Source organism: Catharus ustulatus, chromosome 38 (genome assembly GCF_009819885.2).
Source record: "Catharus ustulatus isolate bCatUst1 chromosome 38, bCatUst1.pri.v2, whole genome shotgun sequence".
Classification (NCBI taxonomy): domain Eukaryota; kingdom Metazoa; phylum Chordata; class Aves; order Passeriformes; family Turdidae; genus Catharus; species Catharus ustulatus.
In genome coordinates this window covers 237,558-252,555 of record NC_046258.1, presented here as the reverse complement: position 1 = coordinate 252,555, position 14,998 = coordinate 237,558, and the positions used below count along the sequence as shown (strand labels likewise).

General features: G+C 38.7%; 1 protein-coding gene across 1 annotated transcript in view; it reads left to right on the top strand.

Moving 5' to 3' along the window:
* PRMT5 (protein arginine methyltransferase 5) overlaps window positions 1-14,668 on the top strand; it is a 31,249-nt gene extending 16,581 nt beyond the window's left edge. The window contains 9 exon segments of the mRNA XM_033084398.1: window positions 2,183-2,358; window positions 4,428-4,537; window positions 6,354-6,414; window positions 6,417-6,446; window positions 8,254-8,276; window positions 8,278-8,371; window positions 13,317-13,381; window positions 14,434-14,472; window positions 14,475-14,668. Coding sequence (XP_032940289.1) covers window positions 2,183-2,358; window positions 4,428-4,537; window positions 6,354-6,414; window positions 6,417-6,446; window positions 8,254-8,276; window positions 8,278-8,371; window positions 13,317-13,381; window positions 14,434-14,472; window positions 14,475-14,588 — 712 coding nt within the window. The 3' untranslated portion in view covers window positions 14,589-14,668.
* The last annotated feature ends 330 nt before the right edge of the window (window positions 14,669-14,998 follow it).

Here is a 14,998-nt window from a genome sequence, read left to right as displayed (position 1 = left end):
ATGAGTCACTGATCGATAACTGATCAATAACCGATAGCTGATCAATAACCGATAACTGATCAGTAACTGATCGATAATCGAACCCCAACGCCGTCGTCACGTGAGTCACTGATCGATAACTGATCAATAATCCATAACCGATAACTGATCAATAACTGATAGCTGATCAGTAACTGAGAGCTGATCAATAATCAAACCCCAACGCCGTCGTCACGTGAGTCATCGATAACCGATAACTGATCAATAACTGAGAGCTGATCAATAACTGATCAATAACTGATATCTGATAACTGATCAATAACTGATCAATAACCAAGAACTGATCGCTAACCGGTAACTAATCGATAATCGATCCCCAATGCCGTGGTCGTGTGAGTCACTGATCAATAACTGATCAATAATCAATAAGTGATCAATAACCAATAGCTGATCGATAACCGAACCCCAGCGCCGTGGTGACGTGACTGATCAATAACCGATCAATAACTGAGGGCTGATCAATGAACAATAACTGATAACTGATCAGTAACTGATCGATAATCAAACCCCAACGCTGTGGTCACGTGAGTGATCGATAACCGATAACTGATCAATGATCAATAACTGAGAGCTGATCAGCAACTGATCAATAACCGATAACTAATCAATAACTGATAACTGATCGGTAACTGATAATCAAACCCCAACGCCGTCGTCACGTGAGTCATTGATAACTGATCAATAACCGAGAGCTGATCAGTAACTGATCGATAACCGATAGCTGATCAATAACTGGTAGCTGATCAATGATCAAACCCCAATGCCGTGGTCACGTGAGTCATCGAAAACTGATCAATAATCCATAACTGATAACTGATCAATAGCTGATATGTGATAACTGATCAATAACTGAGAGCTGATCAATGATCAGTAACTGATAACTGATCACTAACTGATCGATAACCAATAGTTGATTAGTAACTGATCAATAATCAAACCCCAACGCCGTGGTCACGTGATTCATCCATAACTGATCAATGATCAATATTAATCACCAATAATTAATTAATTAGTGTTAATTATCACTAATTAGGCTGGAGAACTGCCAGTGGGAGGAGTGGGGCGGGTTATTGATCACCAATATCTCACTGATCACCGATATTGATCACCAATATCTCACTGATACCTGATCAGAATCAGACCGGGATTGCTCCGGGCTGTCATTAATCACCATAATTAATTAATTAACACTAATTAATGGTTATTAAGGGTCTTAATGAACTAAATTAGGTTAATTAGGGATCATAAAGGATGGACAAGCACCAGTGGGAGGTGTGGGGTGGGTTATTGATCACCAATATCTCACTGATATCAGAATCACACCGGGATTGCTCCGGGGAGTTATTAATCACCAATAATTAATTAATTAACACTAATTAATGGTAAATAAGGGTTTTAATGAACTAATTAAGGCTAATTAGGGGTAATAAAGGATGGACAAGCACCAGTGGGGGGAGTGGGGTGGGTTATTGATCACCAATATCTCACTGATCTCTGATCAGAATCAATCCCGGATTGCTCCGGACGGGTTTTAATCACCAATAATTAATCAATAATCACTAATTAATGGTAATTAAGGCTGATTAAGGCTGGTAACAACTCAATTAGCACTAATTAAGTGTGGAAAAGTGTCTCATAAGGCAATAGGGAGAGTTATTGATCACCAATATCTCACTGATGTGTCATCAGAATCACACCGGGATTGCTCCAGGGAGTTATTAATAATTAGTAATTAATTAACACTAATTAAGGGTAATTAAGGGTAATTAAGGCTCTTAATGAACTAAATTAGGTTAATTAGGGGTCATAAAGGATGGACAAGCACCAGTGGGGGGAGTGGGGCAGGTTATTGATCACCAATATCTCATTGATCCCTGATCAGAATCACACCGGGATTGCTCAGGGCTGTCATTAATCACCAATAATTAATTAATTAACACTAATTAATGGTAATTAAGACTGTTAATGAACTAATGAAGGCTAATTAGAGCTAATTAAAGGTGGAAAAGTGACTGAGGAACCAATAGAGGCGTTATTGATCACCAATATCTGACTGATCTCTGATCAGATTCAATCCCGGATTGCTCCGGACGGGTTTTAATAATCAATAATTAATTAATTGGTGTTAATTAATGTTGATTAGGCTGGAGAACTGCCAGTGGGAGGAGTGGGGCTCGCAGGTCTCGGTGGTTTCCCGGGACATGCGGGGCTGGGAGGCCCCGGAGCCGGCGGATCTGGTGGTGTCGGAGCTGCTGGGGTCCTTCGGGGACAACGAGCTGAGCCCCGAGTGCCTGGACGGGGCCAGGGGCTGCCTCAAAGGTGAGAGAAAAATTCACATTTTGGGGAAAAATAAAAATATTAATAAATTATTGCAGAAATGGGGAAAAAAAATTGGGGGAAAATGGTGAAAAAAATGGGAAAAAAACGGGGAAAAAATGGGGAAAAAATGAAAAAAAAATTGAATTTTTTGGGTGAAAAAATGGGATTTTTGGGGAATAAAATGAGAATTTTTGGGTGAGAAAATGGGGGTTTTGATGAAAAAAATGGGGTGAAAAATGGGGATTTGGGGAAAAAATAAAAATATATAATGGGGAAATAGGGAAAAAAATGAAAAAAAAGGCAAAAAAATGGGAAAAAAATGGGGAAAAATGGGTGAAGAATGGAATTTTTGGGTGAAAAAATGAAAAAAAAATGGAATTTTTGGGGAAAAAAATGGGGATTTTGGGGGGAAAAATAAAAATATTGGGGGTTGGGGAAAAAATAATGGGGAGTTGGGGAAAAAAAATGGGGAAAAACGGGGGAAAAATGGCAAAAAAAATGGAATTTTTTGTGTAATAAAAAGGGATTTTTAGAGGGAAAAAATGGGAATTTTGGGGAATAAAATGAGAATTTTGGGAGTGGAAAAATGGGAATTTTTGGAGATAAAAATGTGAAAAAAATGGAATTTTTGGGGGGAAAAATGAGAAAAAAAATTGAATTTTTGGGTTAAAAAATGGAATTTTTGGGGGTGGAAAAATGGGATTTTTGGGGGAAAAAATGGAATTTTTGGGTGAAAAAAATGAGAATTTTTGGGTGGAAAAATGAGAATTTATTGAGAGAAAAATGGGAAAAAAAAGAAATTTTTTGAAGGAAAAATGGGGAAAAAATGGAATTTTTGGGTGAAAAAATTGAATTTTGGTGGGAAAGAAATGGGATTTTTTGGGGGAAAAAAAAGGAAATTTGGGGAATAAAATGAGAATTTTTGGGTGGAAAAATGAGAATTTTTGAAGAAAAAAATGGAATTTTTTGAGGGAAAAAATGCAAAAAAAATTGGGATTTTTGGGGTGAAAAATATTGAATTTTGGTGGGAAAAAAATGGGAATGTTGGGAAATAAAATAAGGTTTTGTGGGGAAAAAAATGGAATTTTTGAGTGAAAAAATGAGAATTTTTTGAGAGAAAAATGGGGAAAAAATTGAATTTTTGGGTGAAAAAATTAAAATTTTGGGAGAAAAAATGGGATTTTTGGGGGGAAAAAATGGGAATTTTGGGAAAATAAAATGAGAATTTTGGGGTGAAAAAAAAGAGAATTTTTGGAGAGAAAAATGAGAAAAAAATTCAATTTTTTGAGTGAAAAATGAGAAAAAAATGGGATTTTTTTAGGGAAAAAAAGTGGGATTTTTTGGTGAAATGTTTGGAATTGATATTTTTGGGTTGAATTTATTAATTTTTTATATTTATTTTGTGTTTTAGAGGACGGGGTTTCCATCCCCCAGTCGTACACCTCCTTCCTGGCCCCCTCTGAAAGGGAATTTTGGGGAATAAAATGAGAATTTTGGGGTGGAAAAATGAGAATTTTTGGAGAGAAAAATGGGAAAAAAATTGAATTTTTGGGGAAAAAACCTGAATTTTTGGGTGAAAAAATTTGAAATTTTGGGGGAATAAAATAAGAATTTTGGGAGTGGAAAAATGAGAAATTTTTGGAGAGAAAAATGGGAAAAAAATGGAATTTTTTGAAGGAAAAATGAGAAAAAAATAAATGAGAATTTTGGGAGTGCAAAAATGAGACTTTTTGGAGAAAGAAATGTGAAAAAATTCAATTTTTTGAGGGGAAAAATGGGAAAAAAATGGGATTTTTTGGTGAAAAAAATGGAGATTTTTAAGGGAAAAAAAAAAGGAAATTTTGGGGAATAAAATGAAGAATTTATGGGGGTGGAAAAATAGGAATTTTTGGAGAGAAAAATGAGAAAAAAAATGGAATTTTTTGGGTGAAAAATGGGAAAAAAATTGGATTTTTGGGTAAAAAAAAAGGGATTTTTTTTAGGGAAAAAAGTGGGATTTTTGGTGAAAATGTTTGGAATTGATGTTTTGGGTTGAAATTTATAATTTTTATATTTATTTTATATTTTAGAAGATGGAGTTTCCATCCCCCAGTCGTACACCTCCTTCCTGGCCCCCGTCAGCTCCTCCAAACTCTACAACGAGGTCCGGGGGTGCAGGGAGCACGATCGGCACCCCGAGGTCTGCGGGGAAAAATAAATGGGGATTTGGGGGGGAAAATTGAAATTTTGGGGGGAAAAATGGGGATTTTGGGGAAAAAAAATGGAATTTTTGGGAAAAAAAAGTGAAAAAATCGGTTAAAAATTGAATTTTTTGGGGGGAAAATGGGAAAAAAAATGGGAATTTTGGAGGGGAAAAATTGAGATTTTGGGGGAAAAAATTGAAATTTTGGGATTTTGGGAAAAAATTGGGGGAGAATGGGGAAAAAAATGGAATTTTTTGGGGAAAAAAAGTGAAAAAATGGGTTTAAAAATTGAATTTTTGGGGGGAAAAATTGGTGGGAAAATGGAAAAAAATTGAATTTTTAGGGGGAAAAAATGGGAGTTTGGGGGGAAAAATTGAAATTTGGGGAAAAATTTGGGATTTTGGGAAAAAAAATTGAAATTTTGGGAAAAAAAAATTGGAATTTTGGGGGAAAAAAAAGTGAAAAAATCGGTTAAAAATTGAATTTTTAGGGGGGGAAAAATTGGTGGGAAAATGGAAAAAAAATTGAATTTTTGGGGGGAAAAAATGGGAATTTTGGGGGGAAAAAAGAGAAAAAATTGAAATTTTGGGAAAAAATTTGGGGATTTTTGGGAAAGAAATGGGATTTTTGGGGAAAAAAATGTGAAAAAATGGGGAAAAAATTGAATTTTTGGGGGAGAAAATGGGAAAAATGGGAATTTTGGGGGGAAAAAATTGAAATTTTGGGGAAAAAATTGGGGTTAAATGGGGGAAAAATGGAATTTTTGGGGGAAAAAAAGTGACAAAATGGGGAAAAAATTGAATTTTTGGGGGGGAAAAATGGGGGGAAAAATTGAGATTTTTTGGGGGAAAATGGGAAAAATTGGATTTTGGGGGGAAAAAATGGGATTTTTGGGAAAAAATTGGGGGAGAATGGGGAAAAAAATTGAATTTTGGGGGAAAAAATGGGAAAAAGGGAAAAAATTGAGATTTTAGGGGAAAAAAATGGGAATTTTGGGACAAAATGAAAAAATGGAGAAAAGTTTGGGGAAAAAATTGGAAAAAAATAGGAATATTTGGGGGGAAATGGGGATTTTGGGGAAAAAATTGGGGTAAAAATAGGGAAAAAATTGAATTTTTGGGGGGAAAAATGGGGAAAAAATTGAGATTTTGGGGGGGAAAAATGGGGAAAAAATGGGAATTTTGGGGGGAAAAAGAGAAAAAATGGGAATTTGGGAAAAAATTTGGGAGAATGGGGAAAAAAATGGAATTTTTTGGGAGGAAAAAACTGAAAATATGGGAAAAAATTGAATTTTTGGGGGGGAAATGGGAAAAAAATGGGAAAAAAAGAGAATTTTTGGGGAAAAATGGGGAAAAATGGGATTTTGGTGGAAAAAATTGGAGAAAAAATTGGAAAAAATTAAGAAAAACGGGAATTTTGAGGAAAAGATGGGGAAAAAAAAATTGGGATTTGGGGAAAAAAATTTGGGAAAAATGGGGAAAAAATGGGAATTTTGAGGAAAAAAAAATGGGGATTTTGGGGAAAAAAAGGGGGGAAAAATGGGAATTTTGGGGGAAAAGAGGAAAAAAAAAGGGAAAAAGGGGATTTGGGTAAAAAGATTTTTGGGGAGAAAAATTGGAGAAAAAATGGGAATTTGAGGAAAAAATGGTGAAAAATTGGGAAAAAAATGGGGAAAAATCAGAAAAAAATGGGGAAAAAAATCAGAAAAAAATGGGGAAAAATGAGAAATAAAAAGGGAAAAATTTGGGATTAAAATGGAAAAATCTGGAAGGTAAAAAATTCAAATTTTTGGGGGAATTTTTGATTTTTCAGGCCCAAGTGTGAGACCCCCTACGTGGTGAGCTGCACAATTTCCACCAGGTGGCTCCGCCCCTGCCTGCTTCAGCTTCCAGCACCCCAACCCAGGTCAGAAAGTTCTGGAAAAAATCAGAAATCATCATCAAAATCATTGGGAAAACCCAAAAAATCATTGGGAAAACCCAAAAAAAATCATTGGGGAAATTGGGGGAAAAATTCCAAAAATTGGAGGAAAATTCGAGGGAAAATTGGAGAAAAATGGTTCAAAAATTTGCCCAAAAATTCAGAAAAAATGGTAAAAAAAAATCCAGAAAAATCTTCAATAATTCCAAGAAAAAAATTCAATATATTACAGGAAAATCAGCAAAAAAATCCAGGAAAATTTCAAAAAAAATCCAGGAAAAATGGTAAAAAAATTCTAGAAAAAATCTTCATAATTCCAGGAAAAGATTCCAGGAAAATCAGCCAAAAAAATTCCAGGAAAAATGTCTCAATAATTCCAGGAAAATTGCCCAAAAAATCCCAAAATTTATTAAAAAAAAAATTACAAAAATTAAAATTTGAGAAAAAAAACCCCAAAATTTATTTAAAAAAAAATCCAAAAAATTAAAATGTAGGAAAAAAAAATCCCAATTTTATTAAAAAAAAAATCAGAATTCAAGAAAAAAAAAATGTCAAAATTTATGAAGAAAAATCTTAAAATATATGAAAAAAAGAAAAAACAAAAATCAGAATGTAAGAAAACATCCCAAAATTTATGAAACAAGCAAAAAAATCAAAATTTAAAAAAAAAAATCCTAAAATCTAGGATCAAAAAAATCCCAAAATTTATGAAAAAAAAAAGCCAAAAATCAAAATTTAAGAAAAAAAAAATCTTAAAATTTATGAAAAATCCCAAAATACAAGAAAAAAAGTGAAAATCAAAATTTAAGAAAAAAAATCCCAAAGTCTATGAATAAAAAATTCTCAAATTTATGAAAAAAAACCTACAAAAATAAAAAATTAAGAAAAAAAAACTTCCTAAAATCTATGAAGAAAAATCTGAAAATTTATGAAAAAGAGGCAAAAATTAAAAATAACGAACTAAAATTTATGAAGAAAAATTCCAAAATTTATGAAAAAAAGTTACAAAAATCAGAATATAAGAAAAAAAAAAAAAGCCAAAATTTATGAAGAAAAATGCAAAAATTTATGAAAAAAAGGCAAAAATTTAAGAAAAAAAACCAACTAAAATTTTTGAAGAAGAATTCTAAAATTTATGAAAAAAATTACAAAAATCAGAATATAAGAAAAAAAAATTACAAAATTTTTGAAGAAAAATCGCAAAATTTATGAAATAAAAATTTCAAAAATCAAAAATTAAGAAACAAAAATCCCAACATTTATGAAGAAAATCCCAAAACTTATGAACAAAAAAATCGAAAAAATGAAAATTTAAGAAAATCCTGAATCTATGAGCAAAAAAATCCAAATTTATGACAAAAAAAATTACAAAAATCAAAATCCAAGAAAAAAAAAAATCACAAAATTTATGAAAAAAAAAATCAAGAATTTAAGAAAAAAAAAATTTGAAAAAAAAATCCCAAAATTTAGGAAAAAAGAAAAAAAACCAAAATCAAAATTTAAAAATAAAATCTCAAATTTTTGAAGAAAAAATGCCAAAAATCCGAGGTTTTAAAAAAAAAAAAAAAATCCCAAAATTAGGAAGAAAACCCCAAAATTATGAAGAAAAATCCCAAAATTTAAGAAATAAAAAATCCAGAATTACCCACCCAAAAAATCCCAAAAATCACCAAAAATCCCAATAAAAACCCAAAAAACCCAAAATTTGGGGCGAATTTTTGCGGATTTTTTTGGGAATTTGGGAAATTTTGGAAATTTTGAAAATTTGTAAATTTTATTTTTTTTTAACCAGATCCCTGCCCCGACAACGGGCGCTAACGCCGAGCTCACCTGGCGGGTGCAGGTGGGCACCGTCCTGCACGGATTCGCCGGCTACTTCGAGACCACGCTCTACGATGACGTCACCCTCAGTGAGGGGCGGGGCTTAGAGGGCGGGGGCCGGAAGGGGGCGGGGCTTGGGGAGGAAACTGAAAAAATTTGGGGAAAAAAACGGCGAAATTTGGGTGAAAAAACGGCGAAATTTGGGTGAAAAACGGCAAAATTTGAGTGAAAAAATAGGATAAAAAATGGAGAAATGGGCGTGGCTTAGATTTGTGGGCGGGGCTTAGGGGGGCGTGGCCAAAGCACTGGCAGCCATCTTGGAAAAATGAAAAAATAGGAGAAAACCAGAAATTTGGATGAAAAAATGAGATAAAAAAGGGGAAATGGGCGGGGTTTGAGGCTTGTGGGCGTGGCTTAAATGGGCGTGGCCGGAAGGGGCGGGGCTGGGGAGGAAACTGAAAAAATTTAGGGAAAAAATGGTGAAATTTGGGTGAAAAACGGCGAAATTTGGGCAAAAAAATGGTGAGGAAAAATGGGACAAAAAAGGGAAAGTGGGCGGGGCTTGAGGTTTGTGGGCGTGGCTTAAAGGGGCGTGGCTGACGCATTGGCGGCCATCTTGAAAATCAAAAATTTGGGTGAAAACGGCGAAATTTGGGTGAAAAAACGGTGAAAAAATATGATTAAAAAAGGGAAGTGGGCGTGGCTTGGGTTTGTGGTGTGGCTTAAATGGGTGTGGCAGGAAGGGGAGGGACTGGGGGGGAAAACTGAAAAAAAATTGGGGGAAAAAACGGCAAAATTTGGGCGGAAAAAACGGCGAAATTTGGGTGAAAAAATGGTGGAAAAAATGGGACAAAAAAGGAAAGAGTGGGCGGGGTTTGAGGTTTGTGGGCGTGGCTTGAATGGGCGTGGCCGATGCACTGGCAGCCATCTTGAAAATCAAAAATTTGGGTGAAAAATGGTGAAAAAATGAGATAAAAAAGGGAAAAAGGGGGCGTGGCTTGAATTTGTGGGCGGGGCTTAAATTGGCGTGGCCGATGCACTGGCAGCCATCTTGGAAAATCAAAAAATTTGGGTGAAAAACGGCGAAATTTGGGTGAAAAACGGCCAAAAAATGAGATAAAAAAGGGGAAAGGGGGGCGTGGCTTGGGTTTGTGGGTGTGGCTTAAATGGGCGTGGCCGGAAGGGGAGGGGCTGGGGAGGAAACTGAAAAAACTTGGGGAAAAAACAGCGAAATTTGGGTGAAAAAACGGCGAAATTTGGGGAAAAAAAATGGTGAAAAATAGGATAAAAAAGGAGAAAGGGACGTGGCTTAAGGTTTGTGGGCGGGGGCTTAAATGGGCGTGACCGATGCGCTGGAAGCCATCTTGGAAAATCAAAAATTTGGGTGAAAAACGGCGAAATTTGGGCAAAAAATGGTGGAAAACCGGGATAAAAAAGGAAAAGGGGGGCGTGGCTTAAATTTGTGGGTGGGGCTTAAATGGGCGTGGCTGACGCGTTGGCAGCCATCTTGAAAATCAAAAATTTGGGTGAAAACGGTGAAATTTGGTGAAAAAACGGTGAAAAAATTGAGATAAACGGGGAATGGGCGGGGTTTGAGGTTTGTGGGCGTGGCTTAAATGGGTGTGGCCGGAAGGGGAGGGGCTGGGGGGGGGAAACTGAAAAAATTTGGGGAAAAAACGAACGAAATTTGAGTGAAAAATGGCGAAATTTGGGTGAAAAAATGGGATAAAAAATGGAGAAATGGGCGTGGCTTAAATTTGTGGGCGGGCTTAAATGGGGGTGGCTGACGCATTGGCGGCCATCTTGAAAAAATCAAAAATTTGGGGGAAAAACTGAAATACGGGCAAAAAATGGTGAAAAAATGGGATAAAAAAAGGAGAAAGGGGGCGTGGCTTGGGTTTGTGGGTGTGGCTTAAATGGGTGTGGCTGGAAGGGGAGGGGCTGGGGAGGAAACTGAAAAAATTTGGGGAAAAAATGGTGAAATTTGGGTGAAAAAACGGTGACATTTGGGCAAAAAATGGTGGAAAAATGGGATAAAAAAAGGGAAAGTGGGCGGGGTTTGAGGTTTGTGGGGCGTGGCTTAAATGGGTGTGGCTGACACGTTGGCAGCCATCTTGAAAAAAATCAAAAGTTTGGGGGAAAAACTGAAATATGGGCAAAAAATGGTGGAAAAATGGGATAAAAAAGGAAAGGGGGGCGTGGCTTGAATTTGTGGGTGTGGCTTAAATGGGCGTGGCTGGAAGGGGAGGGGCTGGGGGGGAAACTGAAAAAATTTGGGGAAAAAACGGCGAAATTTGGGTGAAAAACGGCGAAATTTGGGGCGAAGAAAATGTGGAAAAAATGGGACAAAAAAAGGGAAAAGTGGGCGTGGGTTAGGTTTGTGGGTGTGGCTTAAAGGGGTGTGGCCTAAACACTGGTAGCCATCTTGGAGAATCAAAAATTTGGGTGAAAAACGGTGAAAAAATGAGATAAAAAAGGGGAAATGGGGCGTGGCTTAAGGTTGTGGGCATGGGCTTAAAGGGGCGTGGCTTAAGCACTGGCGGCCATCTTGGAAGAACCAAAAAAATTGGGGGAAGAAACGGCGAAATTTGGGTGAAAAAACGGCAAAAAAAATGAGATCAAACAGGGGAAAGAGGGCGTGGCTTGAATTTGTGGGTGTGGGCTTAAATGGGTGTGGCCGGAAGGGGAGGGGCTGGGGAGGAAACTGAAAAGAATTGGGGAAAAAAAACGGTGAAAATTTGGGTGAAAAACGGCGAAATTTGGGCAAAAAACATTGGAAAAATGGGACAAAAAAGGGAAAAAGTGGGCGTGGTTTGAGGTGTGGTGGGCGGGGCTTAAGGGGTGTGGTTGTGGAGGAGGGGTTGGGGGGGAAACTGAAAAAAAAATTGGGTGAAAAAACGGCAAAATTTGGGTGAAAAATGGCGAAATTTGGGCAAAAAAATGGTGGAAAAATGGGACAAAAAAAGGAAAAGTGGGCGTGGCTTAACTTTGTGGGTGTGGCTTAAATGGGCGTGGCTGACGCATTGGCAGCCATCTTGGAAAATCAAAAATTTGGGTGAAAAATGGTGAAAAGATGAGATTAAAAAGGAAAAAGGGGCGGGGTTTGAGGTTTGTGGGTGGGGCTTAAATGGGCGTGGCTGACGCATTGGCGGCCATCTTGGAAAAATCAAAAATTTGGGGGAAAAACTGAAATATGGGCAAAAAATGGTGAAAAAATGCGATAAAAAAGGGGAAAGGGGCGTGGCTTAAGGTTTGTGGGCGGGGCTTAAATGGGCGTGACCGATGCGCTGGAAGCCATCTTGGAAAATCAAAAATTTGGGTGAAAAACGGCGAAATTTGGGGAAAAAAATGGTGGAAAAATGGGACAAAAAAAGGAAAAGTGGGCGGGTTTTGAGGTTTGTGGGCGGGGCTTAAAGGGGCGTGGCTGATGCATTGGCGGCCATCTTGAAAATCAAAAATTTGGGTGAAAAATGGTGAAAAAATGAGATAAAAAAGGGGAAAGGGGCGTGGCTTAAGGTTGTGGGCGTGGCTTAAATGGGCGTGGCCTAAGCATTGGTAGCCATCTTGGAAAAATCAAAAATTTGGGGGAAAAAACTGAAATATGGGCAAAAAAATGGTGAAAAAATGAGATAAAAAAGGGGAAAGGGGGGCGTGGCTTAACTTTGTGGGCGTGGCTTGAATGGACGTGGTTGATGCACTGGCAGCCATCTTGAAAATCAAAAATTTGGGTGAAAAACGGAAAAAAAATTGAGATAAAACAGGGAAAGGGGCGTGGCTTGAATTTGTGGGTGTGGCTTAAAATGGGTGTGTCCGGAAGGGGCGGGGCTGGGTGGGAAACTGAAAAAAATTTGGGTGAAAAAACGGTGAAATTTGGGTGAAAAAACAGGATAAAAAATGGAGGATGGGCGTGGCTTTAATTTGCGGGCGGGGCTTAAATGGGCGTGGCTGACGCATTGGTGGCCATCTTGGAAAACTCAAAAATTAGGTGAAAAATTTAAATATGGGCAAAAAATGGTGAAAAAATGAGATAAAAAAGGGGAAAGGGGGCGTGGCTTGAGTTTGTGGGTGTGGCTTAAATGGGTGTGGCCGGAAGGGGAGGGGCTGGGGGGGGAACTGAAAAAATTTGGGGAAAAAACGGCGAAATTTGGGTAAAAAATGGCGGAATTTGAGTGAAAAAATAGGATAAAAAATGGAGGATGGGCGTGGCTTAACTTAGTGGGCGGGGCTTAAATGGGCGTGGCTGACGCATTGGCAGCCATCTTGAAAAAATCAAAAATTTGGGTGAAAAACGGCAAAATTTGGGTGAAAAAACGGTGAAAATATGAGATTAAAAAGGGAAAGGGGGCGGGGCTTGAGGTTTGTGGGTGGGGCCTAAAGGGGCGTGGCGAAAGGAGCGGCAGCCATCTTGAAAAATGGAAAAATTTGGTGGGAAAAATGAAAAATTTGGGTAAAAAAATTGAGAAAAATTAGGGAAATTTAGGGAAATTTTTTTGGGGGAAAATTTTGGGTTGGAATTGGAAATGTTTTGACCAAAAAAAAATATTTAATTTTGGGGAAATTTTGGGGGGAAACATTTGAATTTTTGAGGAAAAATTGAAATTTCAGGAGAAAATTTGGGGGAAAAAATTGGGAATTAGGAAATTTGGAGATGAAAAATTGGAGAATTTTTTAGTTGGAAAAACCTTTTGAATGAGTTTTTGGTATTTAGGGAAAAAATTTTTTTAGAGTCAAAATTTGAGATTTTTGGGGCGGAAATTTAGAGAATTTTGGGAAAAAATTCCGAATTTTGGGGTGAAATTTTTTGGGGAAAAATTTGAGGATTTTGGGAAAAACTGGAAATTTTTGAAAGGGAAATCTGAAAAAAATTTGGGGAAAAAATGGGAATTTTGGGGTGAAATTTATGAATTTTTTTGAAAATTATTTGGAATTTTTTGGGAATTTGGGGAAATTTTGGGGTGGAATTTTTTGGGGAAAATTTTGAGGATTTTGGGGTGGAATTTTTGGGGTGAAATTTGTGGATTTTGGGTTTTTCAGGCATCCGGCCCGAGACGCACTCGCCGGGTTTGTTCTCCTGGTTCCCGATTTTCTTCCCCATCAAGGTGAGAGAAATTGGGGCAAAAAAAGCAAATTTTGGGCAAATTGGGAGTTTTCAAATTGGAAAAATGAGAAATTTTGGGGAAAGAAATTAGAAATTTTAAATTTAAAATTTTAAATTTCTGAGGCAAAAATGTAAAATTTGGGTAAAAATTTTAAATTTTAAAATTTTGGGGTGAAAATGTGAAATTTTGGGCTAAAAAAGTAAAAATTTTAAGTTTTTTTAAAAAATTTTGGGGCAAAAGGGGAATTTTGGGTAAGGGAGCGGCCATCTTGAATGGGCGCGGCCAAAAGGAGCGGCCATCTTGGAATGGGCGTGGCCAAAAGGAGCAGCCATCTTGGAAACTGGCAGCCATGTTGTTGGGCGTGGCCAAATACATCAACACTGGCGACCATCTTGGTGGGTGTGGCCAACTTACAGAATGCTAGCAGCCATATTGGTGGGCGTGGTCACCCCACAGGAAGTTGGTGGCCATTTTGGTAGGCATGGCGTCTTTACATTAGGCTGGTGGCCATCTTGATGGGTGTGGTCATATTACATGAGGTTGTCGGCCATCTTGGTGGGCGTGGCCACCCTACAGGAAGTCGGTGGCCATCTTGGGTGGGCATGGCCATCTCACATTAGGCTGGTCGCCATCTTGGAGGTCATGGCCAAGCTACAGGGAGTTGGTGGCCATCTTGGTGGGCGTGGCCAAGCCCACCAACACTGGCAGCCATTATGATGGGTGCGGTCACTCCACATGAGGTTGTCGGACCATCTTGGTGGGCGTAACCACTCTACAGGAAATTAGTGGCCATCTTGGTGGTCGTGGCCACCATACAGGAAGTTGGGTGGCCATCTTGGTGGGCGTGGCCAAATCCACCAACACTGGCAAGCCATCTTGATGGGGGTGGTCACTCTATATGAGGTTGGCAGCCATCTTGGTGGGCATGACCACCCTGCCATCTTTGTGGGCGTGGCCACCCTACAGGAAGTTGGCCGCCATATTGGTGGGCGTGACCACTCTGCCATATTTGTGGGCGTGGCCACCCTGACCCCGCCCCCCTCTCTCGGCAGCAACCGGTGCCGGTGCGGGCGGGGCAGTCGGTGTCGGTGGGCGTTCTGGGCGCGTGGCCACGCCCACCAAGGTGTGGTACGAGTGGGCGGTGACGTCGCCGGCGTGCTCCGCCCTGCACAACCCCAGCGGGCGCTCCTACACCATCGGGCTCTGAGCGGACACGGGACGGACGGACAACGGGACGGACACGGGACGGACACGGGACGGACGGACACGGGAAATAAACGGGGACAGAGCCCCGCCCCCACAAAAATGTGTGTGGTTATTGGCGGGAAAAATGGGGAAAAAATGGGGATTTTGGGGGAAATTTGGGGATTTTGGGGGGAAAAATGGGGATTTTGGGGGAAAAAAAAGGGAAATTTTGGGGGGTAAAAAGGGAATTTTGGGGGAAAAATGGGGATTTGGGGGAAAAAAAATGGAATATTTTTGGGGAAAAATGGGGATTTTGGGGGAAATTTGGGGATTTTGGGGGGAAAATTTGGGGATTTTGAGGGAAAAAAAAGGGAATTTTGGGAAAAGAATGGGGATTTGGGGGGAAAAAATGGGATTTTGGGGTGGAAATCG